This window comes from Centropristis striata, chromosome 6 (assembly GCF_030273125.1).
Source record: "Centropristis striata isolate RG_2023a ecotype Rhode Island chromosome 6, C.striata_1.0, whole genome shotgun sequence".
NCBI classification, from domain to species: Eukaryota; Metazoa; Chordata; class Actinopteri; order Perciformes; family Serranidae; genus Centropristis; species Centropristis striata.
In genome coordinates, this window is record NC_081522.1 from 11971706 (window position 1) to 11992151 (window position 20446).

Here is a 20446-nt window from a genome sequence, read left to right on the forward strand (position 1 = left end):
TGTGTCACTTGTGTTTTGTTATGATTATCTTGGTCAGATTGAACTTTGGTTTACCTCTGAGGGAGTTTGGTTGTTTCTGATGATGCTTGTTTTACCCTCGGATTTAAAGGTGACATTTTACAGACATCAACTGTCTTGTGACCTTTAAAAGACCAACATCCCCCTCATGGGTGTCGCCTTTTGTCTCGTAACTGTCTGATAACTCCTACTGCTTCCATATAAACAGTATATATCTTTTCCTCACAGCCACTGTAGCTAAAATTGATTTAGATGTTGTTCATGTACAGGTCAATATATTATGATACTATATGCACGTAACACTGAGTCTTTACAAACAAGGAAACAGTTACAACATTTGACCCTGATCTTCTGAACACCCCCAGAGGAGCACATAATGACTCACAAAGGCGTTTTAAACTATCACACGCCACTGTTGAGATGATGTTGAAATTCTATAGGTCACAGTACTGTAGCAATATTTAGTCACACATGGAACATAAGAGTGCAGTTATTGGGCAAAAAGGTGGCACTTTGACACACAAGTTCAATCACCTAGGAAAAAAAAGCAGTATGTCTTCTGATTTCAAAGATGGAGGAATATTATCATTGGGGAATGCTGAGATCTCATCCCGCTCAGAATGACACAGACCCTTTCTGGTCATTGTCTCTCCCCCCAAGGGATTTCCTACTGCTCACCACTGAGCAGAAACCAACACAGATGATTCATGATGACTGAGTAAATAAATGAGTTAGCTATTATGTACGACAACCTTAAAAACAGGCTGGGAAAAATCTCATCTTATTAGAGGTTTGTTTATGCCCTCTAAAATCTCTGCAAATTTTCCCAAACATTTCCATCCTTTCACACATTTGCCCCTGCCTTGTCTGCTCTGATCCGAATTCACTGTAAACCCAGGCCAGAAAACACAGATCTACTGCTGACGCACCTTATCTCCCATTACTACAGTAAACAGACAATCTGTGGGTAAAACTTCTCCTCTTGCAAACCGACGCACTCATGTGCACACGCAAACCACAGTTTCTGAACAGCTTACTTTCCGTTTCTCTTCAGGAAGCTCCTGCTCTGTTCAGCAGCCCTTTAGACATCTCAGTGATGCAAATGAGCTGTTTGAAATCTGCTGTGCCGTTGCACAGCCGCACCGCTTTCCAGGCTGGTGGAAAAAAGTGTGTAATTGTAAATGTCATCTGTCTATATCACTCATGCAGGGTTATCCTCCCTCAGAACACCTTCAACTGGAGAACACAGACAGTTCAGAAATTGAGAGAAGCATTTTAATGTTTGCTGAAATGACACCAGGTTCAAACCACTCCTATTCAAGAAAAGGTATGTACATATCTAAAAAAAAATAACCCACCCTATTATAACAGTATCTGAGATTTGCATTCAACTGAATATACATTTCTTTTAGGGATTGAAAGAAATTGCTGTGTGCCGTACAGACAACAGAAACCCAGATCTGAGAAGATCTGCCACTTTTCAGGGACAAGGACAAAAGATCAGAGACACAAAAATCCAAAATCCCCCTGCCTCAAGAACTGTCTCACCTTTTGCTTCAAGGTAAGTCCTGTTGCCAGATTACAAGAACTGGTCTCTTACTGCTTTTAATGACTAACTTATTAACCCTATATCCCCATGCAAATTTACAGTTTGCTCATTGTGACATTACAGCTGAGGAGGCCAATGTAAATTAAAGTCTTGTTTGATGAAAAGGGAAAACAGCCTTATTTGTAGAGTGAGGAGAGACTTAGATCACTGTAGATTCGAAAAATGTTACTAAGTACACACTTGCACTATCTGGCATTTCCTGCAACTATGAGAATATTAAGCTACCTTTAGTCTCTGGTTGACGCCTCCTGGAAAATAAGCAAATTAGACTGGTAATACGCACCCTCGCTGCATACGGTTGGGAAATGAATGCTGGTTGTCTGTGTGGCTTTGGTTAGGACCAGACGAGGATGGAGCAAAGGGAACCACCACTGGATTCTCATGTTGAAGGGACTGAAGGAAGACTCAGGGAACTGGCTTCAAAGTGGTTCATAGAGACTCAAGTGTCACTTATCGTCCAAAACGGCTTTTTCCCAACTTGGTTCCTGGGCTTCATCACGAGGAAGTAAGTAATTAAGGAAACATTTCATTTTTTGCAGAATGAACTTTAATGCTCATTATTAGAACCATTTAGATATTCCATTCTCCAAAGTGATACTGTGTAATATTTTCATAACTATGTTGTATGTATAAAAACCACAAACTTTGTTTAAATAGCACCTTTAAAAAGTAGTGGTAGTGGTAGCATCGATACGCAGAAGGCAATGTAAAAACAGAAAGCCAGACAGTAGAGCCAAACAAAACCAAGACAAATGTAAGGTTACATTATAATTAAAAAAAAACTGCAAATGAAAAAACAATCACTTAGAGAAAACCAATGAACATAATACAAAAAACATTTTTTTTAAAATGAAGTACAAAATTACTTTATAACTACCATATAACTGTAATATACATTACTTGCTTTTATCTTAATATCAAAGTTTTTATTTGTAGTAAAGAAATGTATAACCCAGATTCCCAAAAAGTTCAGACAATGTGTAAAAAAAAACAAAAAAACAGAATGCTTCTAATTCAAAATGTGTGTATATATTTACAAAAAAATGTTCCCAATATGATATGATATGATATATTTAGTATTTGTACTGTATTGAAATAAAAGATAAATAAAGTATTTGTACGTCTGCATTCTGTTTTATTACATTAACACAGCATCCCAACATTTCTGGGATTGGGGTTGTATATGGGTTATTAGTTATTATTTTAAATTAAAATGTGTTCATGTATGAGTCAGAGTGTACATCAGCAACAAATATTAAGCACCTATCCTCTGGCAGCGAACACCTACAGAAAGATCACAAGAGACAGTTTTGTCATAACCTGTGTGGTAAATGGATTTTCCTTTGATGCAAAGTACTTTCCAAGGTGAATGACATGATCCGCCTTACTCTGCTCAAAATCCGCCCCACTGTTACTGTAAACTGGGGCCTAACTGGGCTTTTGGGAAACACTTTTTAAGTTTTAATGTTTTTATAATGTTCTGTCTACAGGGAGGCTGAAGAAATACTGAAAGAAAAGGAGCTGGGCTGTTTTCTGATCCGTCTCAGTGATAAGGCCATCGGATACATACTGTCTTATAAGTGAGTATCTGATACTGATTGTGTTTTTTAGTAACTTCACTATGTTTGTATAACCTGTCTTGCTTATAATATTCATGTGTTTTTGTATATACAGTATATCTTCACAAATAAATTATGCTTTTACACATTAAAGTACAGTAGATTTAATCAGTATTGTGAAGAGCCTGTGAGGATTAATCTGCTGTAGTTCTACGTCAAAAAGTCACAAATGTCATATCTGAGTTATTCATTAATGTAATACAGACTGAAACATTGTACTTATTTTTTGTCTCAACCACTTTTTTCAATGCTTATAACCAAACTCCTATTCAAATTTATATCACTTTACAGCCAAATTAACTCATGTTGCATTGTGTCTTTTGAACCTAATTCATTCAAACTTCCTTCTTCAGAGGCAGGGATCGGTGTCGACATTTCATGATAAACCAAGGTGAATCAGGTCAGTTTGTAGTGTGTGGAGACATTGAAGGGCACAACTCGGTCTCTGATCTCATAGAATACTACAAGACGAGCTCCATTCAGCCATTTGGAGAGTACCTGACATCTTCGTGTTTTGAGGTGAGACGAAACTCCTCATTTTCATCATTTTCTTTTAATAACATTAATAGGGCATGAGAGTTTGGCTAACCTGTGTTTCATTCATGCAGGTACTGAATAAAGAGGTGTATGATATCATCCAGGTTAGCCCAAAAGAAAAGCCTGCAGCTGGTGCTGGGGCTTCAAGGAACATGCAAAAACCACACATAAACTTAGAGCAGCCGCCTGCACGGCCACCGAGGAGCAACAGGACACAAGAGGCGAGTACAGTCTATTAATTGTAGGACGGTGATTACAACTTATATGCAGTGATGGAAAGTAGCTAAGTACATTTATTCCATTGCTTAAATACAATTTTGAGGTACAGTTACTACTTCCACATATCTAACTTTATACTTCTACTCCACTACATTTAGCTGCCAGTTTTAGTTGCTTTTCAGGTCAAGATTTAACCTGAAAACATGCTCAATTTAAAAGGATTATGCATGTCTATAAATTCAACCACATAACAGTATATTTAGTAGTTAAAATTATCTTGACAACAGTAAAATGCTGCTTACATAGATGCATCAATCATAATAATACAATAACTTATTTGGAATATATAAAACGATCTGAGTGGGTCCATTCTGCATAAGGAGTACTTTTGATACTTTTCTACTTTTACTTAACTAAGTTTTGAATGCAGGCCTTTTACTTGTATTGGATAATTCTGCAGGCTGGTATTAGTACTTTTATTCAAGTAAGGGATCTGAATACTTTTTCTAATTCTAATACTTTTTTTAAGTTACACTAAAATTGTTGTTGTTTTTAAAGCTGACTTTAACAGCCTGACTTGTTTTGTCAAACAGGAAGTACCACCTTTGCCTCGGAGGGACAGGCACCTTGAGAGTGGCCTCCTGAATGACCATGGCGGAGTTTTGTACGCTCATCTCAGAAAGCAATCACCGAGGGAGATACCGAGACTCCAACACATCAGTCAGGACAATTTCCCTGGAGATAATCTGGGGAGAGCTGGGAGATCCACAACACAGGATCAGAGCAGGTGTAGTCCTCCATCTGGACCTGAATCTGTTTACTCCGAGCTCAGCCTGCAGGGCAGTAAGAGCCGGTCTCTGCCACTTTTAGACAACAGCTCTGATGGAGAGCAGTCTTACAGACTGACTGCACCCCCCCACACACCACCCAGGCTTTCCCCCAAACCCGCCAGACAAGCCGCCTACTCTGGGCCAGACTCGTTCAACAGACCGAGCAGCAGCCACAGCCTGGAGAATACGAGTGACGCTGCTGTCTATCACCTGGCTGGCCTGCCTAGTAGCCAACGCACTACATCCTCTGGCACCAAATCCTCAGGGCAGCACAGGGATTCAGTGTACGCTGAGGTCCAAGAGGAAGCCGTTCTGGGTCATGACAATACATACGAGCAGATTCCTGGACACGAGGATACAGCTTCACCTGAACCCAACAGCAACACTTATGAGCCTCTAGAGGACATCAGACCAAAACTTCACCACTCCTGGGGGTTAAAGGTTAGTAATGTAGTCTAAATCTTTCATTTGAAACTCATTTGAGCTCATCCCAAAATCTAAAATAAATATTTTTCCTCTTACCTGTAGTGCTATTTGTCACTCTAGATTGTTCTAGTTTGTTGGATATATTGATCTTAGAGATGTCTGCCTTCTCTCCAATATAATGAGACTAGTTGCATGCATCCTCATGGGTGGTATGGTTCACTGTAGTTCAGTAGGAAGACAATAGTTCCTACATGAAAGTGCCCACAACAAGATCTGTGGATTATCTTGAGGAACTGGGTCATGATTTCATGACATTACTGTTGAGTTTTTCAATTGTTTTCTGACCAAGGGCCATATAGCCACATTATATTTGAAAGACATCTCTATGGTTTATATCTAACACTCTGCAACTTATACCAAAATGATCTAGATTCATGAATAGTGCTACAGATAAGAGGAAAAATGTTTATTTTTGATTTTTTTTTCTTTAAATACTTGAAAAGCTTTATTAAATTTTCATCCCAATTATTTATTTATTTGTTGACTTTCCCCTTTTTTTTTTTTTTTTTACCTCTTGCAGAATGATAAATGGAAATGGCTGTTCCCTGAGGCCAAGAGGAAATGGTGAAGAGGTTACCAGCTACTGATGAAAATGTTCACTAATTTCACTCTGACACTACAGTGGTCCTGCCTAATATACACTCTGTGAAAGCTTTTATATATATTTAACATGAGTTTACATGTTCATGGCTATTCAAATTATATCTTCTGTATTTTTTATGTATTTATTTAAAAAAGATAACACATGCATTTACATGTTTCTTGACATTAAAAAAGAAAACTCATAATACTTTCCTTCGGAGAATGTTTACTACCGATATTAATGTGGTTTGACTACATGTTGCTACCATCAATGCTGCACTTTATTCACAGGAAACTTTATTTGCATACAGATTTCAAATGTCTGTATACGACAGTAATGAGGAAGTGTGTCAAAGATATTGAAATGTCATTTATTATCTCCTATCATCTCCTCCTCTTACAGTTCTAGTGCTGCCACTTAAACAACAGTAAACCTTCTGCGAATGCTTTCCATGGTCATATTATCGTCATACTGGAACAGCTGCAGTGCTGTTTTATGTAGAACTTTAAAGGCAGTTAAATGGAAATACAAGCTGTTTCCCCTGCAAGTGATGCAATGCAAACCAAGATATATTAACCCACTAAAATATTAAATAATTCAGCCCGGAAGATCAAGAATGTTTGACATTTGTGACATGGTCTGTTACACAATTTAGATAAAAATGAAACGTCACTGGAAAACAGAAGGGAACATGTGTCACTTCTTTAAAACAGAGAAACAAGATGTCATCAGTACTGGTTGTGTATCAGTTGGTTATGCACCTGTGAACACTGGGTTCAATAGGTGCAAAATAAAAGAAAACACATCTTCACTTTATTATCCTAATATCACAGTTGGTTCACAGTTTTGTGGTACTATGATGCGGATAGCCAAGAATACTTAAAAATAACTTCAGAGATAAATCTAAAAAATATATATATCAATAACACATGTATCCCCTCTTAAGGATTGATGAGCAGTATGTTCTTTTACATTAAATATTATAAATAGTTTATAACACACCATAGTGTATTAGTGGTATTATTAATATATTTTAAAAATCTGAAGTAATTATTAATAACTCTGCATAAACACATTTTAGAGGCTGTTATAAAACATGAACTGTTGTAACGTAGGTTTTAAACTGTTTTTAAATGCATTCAAAATCTCATAATGACATGTCAAAGATAAAAGGTTCATTCTCAGAAATAATGTTTCTTTTTAAAAAGCGGGGGAAATACTTGCCAAAAAATAAAATTGAATAAATACAATTAATGAATACAGCACAATTAATATTCAAACATTTAAAAGTGTCTATTGTCTGTGCTTGCAATTCTACCGTTGTTTATCACAGTGAAAAAATTGTTAAATAATTTTTCATATAATATTATCAATCCTTAATAGGATGTGGTCAAAATATGTATATCAATTAACAGTCAAACTGTAGGAAATATTGACGCACATCTCTATATCTGACATCAAGCAGTTTGTCAGACCTCTGCTTTGGTCATGCTGTGAAACCATAAGGCGCCATTTTAAATCACATCATATTAAAGCAGACGAGATCTCGGAGTCAGTGTGAGTTTCACACCCTGTTTGTCCGCTCTCATCCACAGAAACAGTTGCTTACAGTGACGGTTGCTTTACAGCCCCAGTATCACATTGCACCAGAAGCTTCTCCACTGGAATCATAATAAAACAGATGTTCTCCGTGAAACCAAGTAATTAATGAAGCCACACAATCAGCACCGTGTTGCCCTGAATATTTGATGCTGCCCTCATAAAGGGAACTGGAGATAATGGAAGAATTAATAGCTGCTCTGGTGACTGCACACTGTTTAACTGACATCAACTTTTCCTGTTTTTGTGTGAGAAAGTGTGAGCACAATCACACCAACCACTGATGTAGCTCTGGTTTATGCACTCCCATTATTGTGTGTGATGTGTATTTTTCAGTCCGCTGTCATTACCTATAGCTAACAGGAAAGACTATATATGTCTATGCTGGGTTGCATTTTATGTTATATGGCTTCAGCCTGCAGCCAGTGTCCCAATTTCTTCTGTTTGTCTGATTCAGCACAACTTAAGCAGGTCATACTTATTTTGCAGCCATCGCACAAAAACGTAAAGATGACTCGGATGTGACTCTTAGCAGATGAACAAAATGTTCTCTATGTATGGCGGCTGTATGACATCCAACTGCACAGTATGACTCACAAGCACAACCTGAGCTGAAAACAAGTTGTACAAAAACAACACTGTGCATCCTACTACGTATGCAAATCTGCAGCATACAACTCAGAGACCAGAATAAATCAACCAACATGACCATGGCTATTTCCTGCAGCGTTCCTGTTGAGATTAAGTGTGTTGCGTGGGATGTAATCATGCTTACGAGTGCTGAGGTAGCTCGCTCCTAATGATCACATCCTGCTTAACAAGTTATTACAGCTCATATGATGGGCTATGCAGAGGCACACTCATTTCCTGATCTTTACTGTGCCTGCTGCTTGATCATTATGGGTGGGTGGGTTGAGATGAACTGGTTATAAAGAGAAGATTTTACTGATACTGAGGTGGCATTACGGTCAGGCCATTCACTTAACATGATTTGTTTTTGGTTAACAAACAGTGACAGCTCCTGCATTTAAGGATTATTTAATGCTTTTTCAATAAGACTCAGAAGTTCATTCACATAAAATAAATCAAGACACAGAAATAAAATATTTATTCAAAGTAAGACAAATACCTGAAGTCACATAAAATACTGTAACATGTATATCCAAAAGATGGCTGTATCTTATGAAAATGGCTGAGGCAGAAGCAAGCTATCAACATTCATTCAGACGACAGAGCCCTTCATGTAACTGGAGAACAGTAAGATATGATTGTCATCATCACTTCCACAAGCAACAAAGAAAGCACAACCTAAAATGATTAAAAGCAACACACTGTATGTACAAATATTGCATAGCTAATATAAAATATCTGTATGCCCTTAATGCCACCGCTGTGCTTTCATTCACTTCAAACTTTGTCCTTAGCCCTGTAAATACTTACGTGTGTCACTGTAGGAAGACTTTTATGTATCTCATGTGCAATATACTGTAGGTAGATGAGTCTAGCTCATTTCAAACTTTCATTTTTTAACCTTAAAATGTGGAAAGAGTTTTTTTTCTCCCAAAACAGACCAAGCTAGGTCAAGCCCTTTTATAGGTGAAAATACATTTTCATCTACAGTAAAGAAATTCCAGGTCATTTAATTCAGATTAATCCAGTATTTAGCTCTCTTACGAAGCAGACTTCACTGAGGCTGGAGACGTCTGATTTTTTTTGACGATGGGAGTGGGAGACAGGCACTGTGCTGTGGCCAGGACGGGGTGCAGGTTCACCACATTGACGACCTTGAAAACCTTCCACGGAGCCCTCTCAGATTCGTATATGAAAGGTACTGCAGTGACAGAAGAAACAATATGAGGGACCAGCTTAGTGATTGTGCATGTAAACATCTAACTTACTGTATAAACACACAGACATCAGCAGTAGATGTGTTCAGCATTTCAGTGGGGGACAGACTTTGGTGAGGCTATTTGCATATAAATGAATGTGCACAGTGGTGGCTCAGGATTAAAGTGATTTTGTTGGGCTGACAGTTAAATGGCAAAAATGATTACCAGCCATCTGGGGAATGAAAACTGTAAGTAAGCAGGGACGCGCACAGCTCACAGCACTGCAGCATGAGGGGTAATGCATGGATTGCCTGATATTAAAAAGCCACTGCTTGTCATATAGAATGAGGTTTATAGAACGTATTGACAAATTCATCACACGTTTAATCACCTTAAAAAGTCAGGAGCCCTAGTAATCATGTTCTCAAAGTCAGCAAAGGAGAGTTTGTTGTCTCCGTCTAAATCCGCCTCCTCGATGGCTTTCTCGCACACCAGCTCCACCTCCTCGGGAGTCAGCTCCTCCTTCGTCAGCTTGTTTAGAGTCTTTTCCAGGTCCTCTTTGCACAGGTAATTGTCCACATTGAAATCTGGGGGAAACAGATTTATAGCAAAAATTCCTGGGAAATTTGCAAAATCATAAGGAAGTGTTTTAAAAGATTACCATATATTTTGAAGGCATATATAGCCTTGAGTTCTCTCGGAGCCATTTCACTGAGGACTGAGAACATGTCCACAAATTCATTGAAGCTGAGATTCCCCATCCCGTCCTCGGAGAAAGACTCTACGATCCTGGAACGGAACGGGTTTTCCTACAGATGAAAGCAGTGACAACGTTTATGTACATCCGTGCAAATGTTGCTACAGATTTATTTTGATGCGAGACTGGCTAAGAAAAACATATACCTTAAAGGAATTAAGGGTTTAATGAACATTTGCTTTAGTTCACAGGGCTCAACTGAAAAAGGCTGACTCCCTCTCTTTGCTGGTATGGTGAAGCCGATATTTTCTCCTCCGTTAGTCAACCGTAAGCTGCTACTAAAGATTTTATATCCAAGGTAATTTGCTGATTTGACACAACTTGCAATAAATTCCCACTGGATACTCAGTAATTCTATACCTCTACACACAATACCCACAGTTGTTGTCCAGATGACGGTTAGCATGTTTGAGGTCAATACAAGCTCAGCAAATAAACAGCCATCTGAAGCAAAGCCAATTTTAACTGCATGAGACATCAGTGCTGCCGGAATCAGTCCAGTTGGTTCAATACAGCTCATTAAAACTCAAGATATGAATGTATTTATGATCATGAAGCTGCACTTTGGGTGACCGTGTATTGTCTAAGACTCATCAATCCTGCCTTGAGTACTCTCCATCTTCCTCCTCTCCATCCTTACAGGGCCTGCAGCCATGTGACAGTTTTACAGGCAAGGCAAGGGCCAATTATGCCCAGAGGAAGCACACATTATGGGTCTCTGTGCTAAACCCGTGGTGGATAAGGAATCCGTATAAAATTGTGAGGTGTTGGTGTCTGGTGGCACAGGAGAAGAGTGGAGGAAAATTTGACTGCAATGTTATGCAACATGCCATTTGTTAAATTCCAGGATGTTCTTTTCAAATGGCAGGTGCTTAAAAATAGGAGGGGATGTGTCCGTCAGGATGAGAGAAGCTGAGCGTTTCATGGCACATTAACTTTCATGAGCTTTCCTCAGAATGTGGTGTCATGCAATCAGATCAGTGATGACGATGGTTAAAAATCAATTCTGTCCACTGAAAGAGAGTGTGTATTGATTAGGTGTCTGCCAGCATAAGTAGTGGGTGCCATTTTTGTTTAAGTGCCTTTATAGCACAATCCAAAATAAGAAAGCACAACACAGGTACACACACATTAGGATTTACACGTGAGGTATGGTAAAGATTTTACCTTTAACTCTGGCATGTTGACTATTAAGGCTAAAGGCAGTTTACAATCAGGCTCATTGGTGTAGTCCATTGGTACAAGATGTGGCGCCAACTCATGATATCTGCCGTGCAACCTAGAATTAAAATATGAAAACAAATTTCAATCAAAACAAAAAACGTGTGCAGTAAGATGAGGTAATAACTCTCATTTTCCCCTGCTGTTGTTCTGCTGCTGTCTTTTCTCACACCTTGAATTTTATGTCATTCATTATAAAAATAATGTCAGTGGCTGTGTGAATGATAAACACATGAGGTCTGGAAAGTGGGTGCTTATCTACAGACCCCCATTTACCCCCATTCAGAGCGAAGCAATTTATCAGCAGGGACACTGGTCTTAGAGGACAAACTCACTTCAATTAAATTAGATAAACCTGTCAAAATGATGGAGCTTCATTGGTATGCTGCAAGAAATCAACAGTTTAACCTGCAGTTCTAATGTACAATGACCCTGAAAAGTGCTTGGACCGTACAGCCTCTGCAATTTTGGCATATTTGCATTCGGTTTTATATCCAAAACTACTAGACAGGATACAAACAAACTGTTTAAAAAAACTGTTATAATCTAGAATTAGATATGACATAAGGCTGGAAGGTTCACATTCTCATGGCCTTATGACCATCAGTTTTACCCTGTTTTTTTGATGTTACATAATTGTGCTGTAACCGTTGCAGCTGGAGACAGAAACAAGGAGTGTTTTATGAAGGTCATAAAGTGTAGGACCCAATTACGCCCTCTGCTGATTGTCAATTTTGTTTCCAGTTCGCTGATGGCCTTGGAATCAAATTGAAGCCAATATCACTGATGGAGACGAGAACATGCGCACCGTTTGTTAATAAGGGGGAGGGGAGAGGAAGTTACCGGATCAAACAAGCATGTGTCATTTTAATCCTTCCATTAAATCTAAGACACTAACTGATGCACCACAAGACACAAATGCATGCTATGTCAATCCCTTTCTAAAGTTACACAGCAACATTCCTGAGTATCAGCATTTAATTTCTTTAAGTAGATATTTATCTAGAACCACATGAGCATCATTGGTGAATTCCATTAAAATTCACAGCAAGCGATTTGATTAATTTACGTCTGTCGTCGAGGGGGAGAGTAACAGGAAGAGAGAAACGATGCTGCCTGATGAATCATGATACCTTGTGCAATCACGGAGAGTAGATTGATATTTATTTCATTTTTGGAAGTGTTGAGGTTGTACATGGTGAAAGAAGTAGAAATGCGACACTGAAAACAACACCGCAGTCAAAAGGTCAGCATGACTTTCAAAGGTTTAGATAACACGCTGATGATGCTGCAGGACAGAACCTTCTAGATATGCACTGACAAACACCTGAAGACTTTCTAATTATCCCACGTAGCAGCTATCTCCATGAGCAATAATGCACAAACTGAGCCATTCACAAGTGTAATTACATGTCTGGATTGGCTGTTCTGCTGCAGACTGTTTGTATTTGTGGGGACGTTTAGTTGATGAGGAAATAAGAAGATAATTATTGGGTTGGATAAGAAGATAATTTATGTTGTTAGTCAAATTAAGAAGCCACTAAAAGATAAATGGAAATATACAATTCATATTATTCATTTGCATTTGTTTTTTTTACTGAAACTTTGATGATACTGCCACAATGCTTACATGTTAAAGTTAGAACTACATCACTAAAAATTGCATGTGCACAGATTAAAATTAAAATAATCTTATATATATCAATTATATTGTACCTATGTGCCAAAATGCATGTCAAACTCTAATACTCTACTACATATACCGCCTAAAATGACAAATTCATGCTCAATAATAGATTGTTTTATAACTACATTTACAACTACAGCTAGAGGCAAACAACACAATTGTTTTATTCTCCAATTATGACAAAGTAATTGTAAATAATGTATGATATTGAATAACAATGGACAGAAAGTATTTTATTAAATTGTCCTTATCTTTTGAATGGTGCCCAAATACTACACATCAGCACTGCCAATGAAATCAAGTTCAGCATTAAGTTTCAAAAGAGGCAAGCTTTGCTCTGAGGACTTGGCATGGCTCACACATGTGAGACACTTTGAATCCCTACAACAGGAGCCAAAAGTCGGAAGAGGTCATCTTTCTTTATACAGTCCGTTGTAATGAAAGTATTACATGCATGTCCAGCACTGTCCACTTAAGGCACATCTTACCAACATGGGGAAATATGAGACAATCTTAATACATTTTGGGAATATGTATAATGTTATGGTTAGAGAAGGATGTTTACAACTGAGCTACACTCCATCTGTGTGCAGTGCATCAGAATCAGTTGATTGAAAATCTTACCGCAGAATTTCTTTGCGGGTGAAAAATGTACAGTCCTGCAACGAGAGGTAAAAAGAATGTCAAAACATAAATAAGATAATGAGGTTTTATAAAACACTCTAGTGTAGCTTTGACAAATCGTTGTATGGTAGAATAAATATTAACATCTTCTATATAACACCCTCGATGACACATCTGTGAGTCACATTACGGCTCCTCTAGTGTCTGGTGTCTCCTAAATGACGACGTGTGTGAGTGTTGTCACCTGCCATTTGCAATAGGAACGATGTGGCAAAAGGGGAACATGATCTGTTGTCTGACATGCACATGCTGGCACACACATTATCCAACAGCCCTGCAGGAGGCACCGCACTTTACATTTTCTCCTGTATCCACTCTGTCTGAGCTGTGCTGTGAGTGTGAGAAGAAGAGTGCAGCCAGCTGAGCTCTAAAGACACAGATACAGGCTGACTGAAGAGATTTGGATTCATGATTATTGTATATGAAAAGCAATATGTGTCTATTCCTCACAATTTACTGGCCACCATTATGTAAGGTTGCACTGTAAAGCCTTCACATGGACAATAAATTCAGCCTTTTTTATTTAAAAGTATGTGTTAAATCTTAAATGTTTGATCCTAGAACAATTGGATTAAAGTTGTGTTGATATCCAGGACAAAAAAACTAAGGCAACCAGAAAGCATCGATATGTTCATAAAGGGGTTTTAAGAGGAACAGTAGTAACCAGAGAGGCTCTTGAGACCTACACTGTCTCCTGAGAGTAGAGTTTCACAGCGTGTCACAGCGGCTTGGCATCAATTATTAAGTCCACACCTAATCACATGATAAACCTGTGCACATGAAGATGTGTTTCTTCCCAGGAAAACTTGGATTGTTGTTACAGGGAACAAGGGGCCAGATCTTCTCAGATGTTGGCAGAACGAACACAAGATCCTCTAGTTTGCAATGAAATCAAAACCGTCTGCTATTCTCTTCTATCAAGACTGTGTAAATATTTAAACAGTAGTCAAAACTGAGTACAGTTTAGAAGGAAATTGATTGTTGTCTAGCATTAATTGATGGGAACCACAGGGCCATTTGGTATTAATGATCAGTACTCAACATATTTGTTTTTCTCTCTGTTACAAAATGTTGATTTTTTTTTTTTTTTTTTTTTTGCATTACTTATTAAATCCAAGACACATGGTGTTCCACTGTCAGGGTGATTATCAGGAAACAAAGATAAATGTGATATATGATAGAAATAGTCGTGGATTAGTAATAAAAAGTCATGGAAAATGCATGCACCTTTGAACACTTTCAGCAAATAAGTATTATAATGCTGTATATGGATAATTATTTACATGTTTTATATATAGGTTACTAATTCCATGCTTTAACATGATTTTTCTGATTCTGGAGTAAGGCATATAGCTTCTCCAACATGCTGCAGGCATGCAAGCTTACCTGGTAGGCATCAAGTTGCTCGTCGGTAAATATAGTTTGTTTATTACCCATCTTAATCAAGTCATTTGTTGCTTGTACACATTCACAGCACTGAACGTCCGAAGCCTTTTCTCAATGAAAGGCATTTAGGGGGTCCGCGGCAAAGACCAAGTCTCCGCACAGGATGAGCAGACGACGTTGCAAAAACTCTTAAAACAGGTTGTTGCTGTGCTTACAGGATATGTCCGCCATGAATGTAAAACGTAGAGGATGCAGGGAAAACATTGGAGGGGAAAAAAGAAAAGTAAAAAGACCAGTGTCCACCTGTGTCGGAGCCGGTGAAGGCGGTCTGTCTGTGGAGTCCAAGAGCTGCAAACTGATCTGCTTCTCATGAAGCACCCAGCTGCTGTCCACCGGAGTCCGGGCAAACCAATAGGACCTCAGGTAAATAAATAATTAAATAAATAAATGAATAACTATGGACTGCAATCTGCTGGGAATGAAGAAGCTGTTGCGGAGCTGCTTAATGTTGATAAAAACGGATATACCATGACAACATATGCATTTAAATCTGATATCACATCATTTAAATCAGTATTTTAATGATTCAATTGCCCAAGGTGAAGCTATGGTCATAAATTTTATTTTATTATTGGGTCATTTTAGCAAGGACCTAGTACAAGGCTATTTTATGAAATAACCATATTCTGTAGCCTATTGTAAATACATTTTGTACTGATGTAGGATTATCATAGAGAAGCCTACTTGAGTAAATAAATATAATAAATACATAGTATTTCCAATAATTGGTAATGTGTATTTAATCCATTTTCCATACAAACTAATCTTGTGGAATTGCATATTTTGGTGGGTTATTTCACCCCCTGATTGAATTATACTTTTTATGCTTTTTTTAATTTTATCATTTGGATTCAATTACTAGGCTAATAATTATGGTTTACTTTAGAATTGTCTACCACGGATAGAAACACCACAGCGAAGAATATCGTCACCCTGTTAAAATAATCGCATCGTCATTTTTTGTCAAAATTGGTTTTTTTTGTTGTTGCCTAAATCATCTCCTCATGACGCCGCCCACCTATGATGAAATCGCCTACATCCTCAGTTGATCAGATCATGTGATTTTTTACCCCGTTAAGATAATCACTTCTTTGACAATTTGCCACATTCATAGGCATCAGATAAGAACCCAGCAAAGAAGAGCTAGAGAGAGATTGTTTAGTTATCAGTTTAGTTTATCAGTGTTCTATTGTTGACACTAATATTGGTAACACTTTACTCTAAGGTGTCTACATAAGAGTGACATGAGCGTGTCATAAACATGACATGGGATGTGTCATGAACATTAAAGACACTTTGAAGTAACATTAATGCTAATGATACTTGTCATGTCATGTTTCTGACAGGCTTGTGTGACTCTTATGTAGACACCTTCAAAATAAAGTGTTACCATATCTTGCTTAAGTCACAAAGGCATGTTCAAAAATGTCTAAGTCCTTTATTTCTCTTAAATTACATAATTTACACACAGTGTTATTACTATGCCAATAGCCATCCTTTGTTACATCCTTTTTGAGAGAAATGATCAATAATAGTCATATGTTACACTTTTGGTGAAGTTTTTTGTGTTTGCTGCAAAACTTGAAAAAATGAGTTAGGCGATTATTTTAACAGGGTGACGATATCTTTCGTAGGTGTAAGTGAACAAAACTTTTAATTGAACCAGACCTGTTGCACGGAGATTTCGACACGGCAAATTCGACAACATTTTTTTCCAGGCACGTCTTCGTCTTCCCTCCAACACAGTGCATCGGCTCTGTGCTGATGCTGTGCTGGACTGCAGAGTCTGAAGTCCGTCTCATCCACCTGCCTGCGACTGCAGCACAGCATCACAGTGAGCGTGTCCTGACTGCACCCCAGGACAGATGCCAATTTCACATTTCCCCAAAACAACCACTCTGCCCTGTCTTCCCGCTGCATTTTGTTAAAACCATCGCCTTTTTTATTGCGATAGGTAGCTTTCTCAGTGGCAAAGTTGCCCACGATGGACTCAAAGCGAGATAAAGACCAAGGTAAGTTGTGACGGATAGCTTGTTGCTACGTCGCTACGCTAGCCACTAGCCGCTTGAGCTAGCTAGCTGCGGCTTCAGCTAAAATGTAGCTAACAACGTCCCGTTGGTTACACAACATTTTACGTGTGTCACCATCAGAGGGAAATAATGTACAGTTACCATTTCATTAAATAACCCACCCACTTTCATCCGACTGAATCATCCTCATGAAATCACCCGGCGTCTGCTCCACAGCTAAGATACAGGTAGCTACTAAAAATAGCTAACAACAGTTACTGGTGTCAAGCTATGCTAAACACCACTACCTTTATTTCTGCGCTTTTGATGTGTATTTTATGTTGTTTTCATGTTTGGTGGCCCTCCATACCCCGCCCACGACTTTCCCCCCCATTTTGTAGTGGTGTTGAAAGTCTGCCAGTCCTTATATAATTGACATATAAAGTAAATAAATAAAACCTGCGTTGATGAAAATCTGAAAATACAACATGATAAAATATGGAAAAATGGGTCCCAGCATCGTTATTTCTGGTTAACTTGATAAGGCTTTTCTCTCCTGTCAGGGAGTCAGTGTTTCATTTGTGCAGGTTCATGAAAGACTATTCATGTGTAGTAAGGGTTAGGGACTGCTTCTGCCTGAGGAAATTAAACCAAATATAACTCCCTCAGTTGTTACTCATGCATGCAACTAGAGAGATAATGCCATCACAGACCACACAAAGAACATCACATCTGCCCGTTTCTGACTCTTCCCTCTGGAGCTGGCAGAGGAATAACTCAGTGTGCTGCCAGATATGCAATTCATGGTCTGCCTAAATTGGTATTTACTATTTAGAGGATGATTGCATGGGTTGTTTGATTGTTCCGCCTTAAACGGAGCAGACACAATGCTTTCAGCATTATGCTTTTGCAAGGCTGACTCATAAATAAGGACATTGTGATTGTGTGCATAAATAAGAGTAGAAAAGTGAACGCAGCCTGTTCTGCTGCAGTAATATTTCTTTGATTCCTTCAGATGCAGACTGCGAGAAGATAACTGCTGTGCTGCTCAAGTCACGTACAGGAGAATTTGATTTGGAGTCGATACTGTTTCTCAAATTGAGAGGTCTTGGTAAGATTGCATTTACATATTTCTACTATTTAAGCCTAAAATTTCGTATTCTGTATAATTAATTGTATGGCTTACAGGAATACATGATCTCGGATGCATTGGGGAGTGTGTGAATTTAGAAAAACTGGACCTCTCTGGAAATAACATCACAAATTTAGCTCCTCTCGCATCTCTTCGGCTTCTCTCCGTCCTCTGTTTGTCTAATAACAGGATTCCCAATTTAGGTAAGATTTCAGGATTAATATATTCTTTGTTTTCATGCTGTATGTTCACTTATCAGTGAGTCTCTGTCATGAAGAGAATTAGATTTCTTAATGTAGTGTTATTGCTTTTGTACTTTCAGAGCCCCTGCGCAGTTGTGACAGTTTACAGAACTTAAACTTGGCTGGTAATAATATATCCAGGTATCCTTTTATGTCCATTCAACAAATGCTTATATAACAGAATGTGAAAAAGTCAGCAACTATGATGTTAATTAAAAAGTATACAAACAATTTAATCTGTCATTGATGTTAAACATAAAAATGTTTTGCTGCTATTTTAATTTTTAGTAATTATATTTGAGTAATATTCTAAATTGATAGTTTAAAATCAGCTGTCATTTGTTTTGTTTTTCAACAGCATTGAGAACCTTCACTGCCTTCAGCCTTTGAGAAAGCTAGAAAATATACGTCTTAAAGACAACACTTATAATTACACTAATCCAGGTAATTTTATAGTGACTATTGAAAGCAATTCGGTGGATACAAAATCTTGGTAAGTGAATTCATGATGACTTTCTCTATGTCAGTTTGCAGGAACACGTCATATAGAAATCTAGTTCTTGAGATGTTCCCCAACATCAAGGTGCTGGATGGTAAGATATATGTATATTTTAATTAAGTCTATTTAATTACATTAATTCTTAGAATTTTTATACTTTTTTTTAATTCTGTTATTAAATTGTAGGAGAGAGAGTGGTTGGACGTGGCAGTGACTTGTACCAGTTATGCAAAGACATTGATGAGACCATCAAAGGTACATTGCTTAATTAATGTGTTAGCAGTTGTTTTTTTCCCTTGCTTGACTAAAATTGTGCCTGTTCAAGTAAAATATTGCTAAACTGCTCTTTCTTTCTGTAAATGTCTAGCTGGTTTATACAAGAATGGACAGCTTGTTGAACATCCTGATTGCAAACCATGGGTGGAGGATAATTACTGGGAGATAAAAAGATCAAACAATGCCATTATTGAAGAAGCATACAAACAGTTTAATGGTAAGAGTTTTTCTGCAGGAAAACAAGTGTTGCATTTAAACAACAGTAACTATATTTGGTTGACAATGTATATATAAGGTATATTATATAATCTTTGTCTAACATTTATTTTTCTACAGACGTACTTCATGAATGCAGACTCCTCAACAACAGAGCGACTCATGTCATTTCCCAAACTGAAAGATCTATGAGCCTGAAAAAGCAGCCTAAGCAGTATGCTATCTAAGTTGGGCTGTTTTGAACGCATTTGTGTGCAAGTTTTTGTTGTATGATATACCATGGCTAGTGTACTGTAGCTTTTTATGAAATTACTAAGCTGTATCCAAATGCTTGATCAGTATCATTGCCAGACACATGCTTTGTGTTGCGGTGTGAGGCATTTGTTGAAATTCTATCTCATCCTATGCATTGCGTATCAGACGATACATGTAAGTGGTTTTAAAAACCTTTATCCATACTGACACCCCTCAGTTTGGTTCAAAGATGTCTTTACTTGCACAGTGTGCATTTTGTACCATCTTGTAGCCTGCATTTATGCTGAGTGCTATGCTGCTTAAGAATTTCTATAGGTTTTAAGTAATTAAGAGCTGTTTTCCATTTTGCATTGCTGACTGATTTTGGGAGTTAATGTGCCCCATGCTGTATGCTTTCTATGTCAGTTGAACTTTTGCAAAAAGTGACCGATTGTTTCAGCTGTTTCTACTTGTTTTATACCATAAAGTTTATTATGTGTACAACCATGTTGTGGAAAATACACTTCTTATAATAGTGTACTTCATCATTGACTTTTGCTCATATAAACAAAGTCTACTTTGGAAAAACTGCCAATTACTGTTAACAGAAGAACACGCCTATTAATAATGTGACATAGTCTCAGAAGAAGTCCAGTGGTGCCACCTGCTGGTGATCCTGCAAAACTGCGGCACGACAAATCAATCTACTACGGA

General features: G+C 38.0%; 3 protein-coding genes across 8 annotated transcripts; 2 read left to right on the top strand and 1 right to left on the bottom strand.

Annotated features, from left to right (window-relative positions):
• Positions 1-1244: 1244 nt before the first annotated feature.
• On the top strand, positions 1245-6095 carry LOC131972640 (SH2 domain-containing protein 7-like). Its single transcript, XM_059334289.1, has 8 exons — positions 1245-1345; positions 1431-1579; positions 1966-2132; positions 3118-3207; positions 3600-3765; positions 3855-4004; positions 4596-5273; positions 5839-6095. Exons 1-8 carry the CDS (start codon positions 1297-1299, stop codon positions 5884-5886), a joined length of 1497 nt encoding a protein of 498 aa, XP_059190272.1. The 5' UTR covers positions 1245-1296; the 3' UTR covers positions 5887-6095.
• Positions 6096-8593: 2498 nt separating this feature from the next.
• On the bottom strand, positions 8594-17435 carry cib2 (calcium and integrin binding family member 2). Of its 6 annotated transcripts, XM_059335948.1 has the most exons (7): positions 16793-16926; positions 15368-15482; positions 13619-13653; positions 11254-11365; positions 9991-10138; positions 9721-9916; positions 8594-9331 (listed from the first exon to the last, which is right to left on the bottom strand). In XM_059335948.1, the coding sequence occupies exons 1-7, from the start codon at positions 16924-16926 to the stop codon at positions 9310-9312; spliced, it is 762 nt and encodes a 253-aa protein (XP_059191931.1). In that variant the 3' UTR covers positions 8594-9309. The 6 variants fall into 6 exon arrangements, with proteins under 6 accessions (XP_059191931.1, XP_059191935.1, XP_059191934.1 ...); XM_059335952.1 differs by lacking the exons at positions 15368-15482; positions 16793-16926 and adding an exon at positions 17316-17435; XM_059335951.1 differs by lacking the exons at positions 15368-15482; positions 16793-16926 and adding an exon at positions 17320-17379.
• Positions 16995-20236, top strand: lrrc61 (leucine rich repeat containing 61). The gene is made up of 9 exons (XM_059335946.1): positions 16995-17136; positions 18149-18244; positions 18322-18468; positions 18588-18648; positions 18866-18951; positions 19035-19100; positions 19193-19261; positions 19374-19499; positions 19619-20236. Exons 1-9 carry the CDS (start codon positions 17109-17111, stop codon positions 19723-19725), a joined length of 786 nt encoding a protein of 261 aa, XP_059191929.1. The 5' UTR covers positions 16995-17108; the 3' UTR covers positions 19726-20236.
• The last annotated feature ends 210 nt before the right edge of the window (positions 20237-20446 follow it).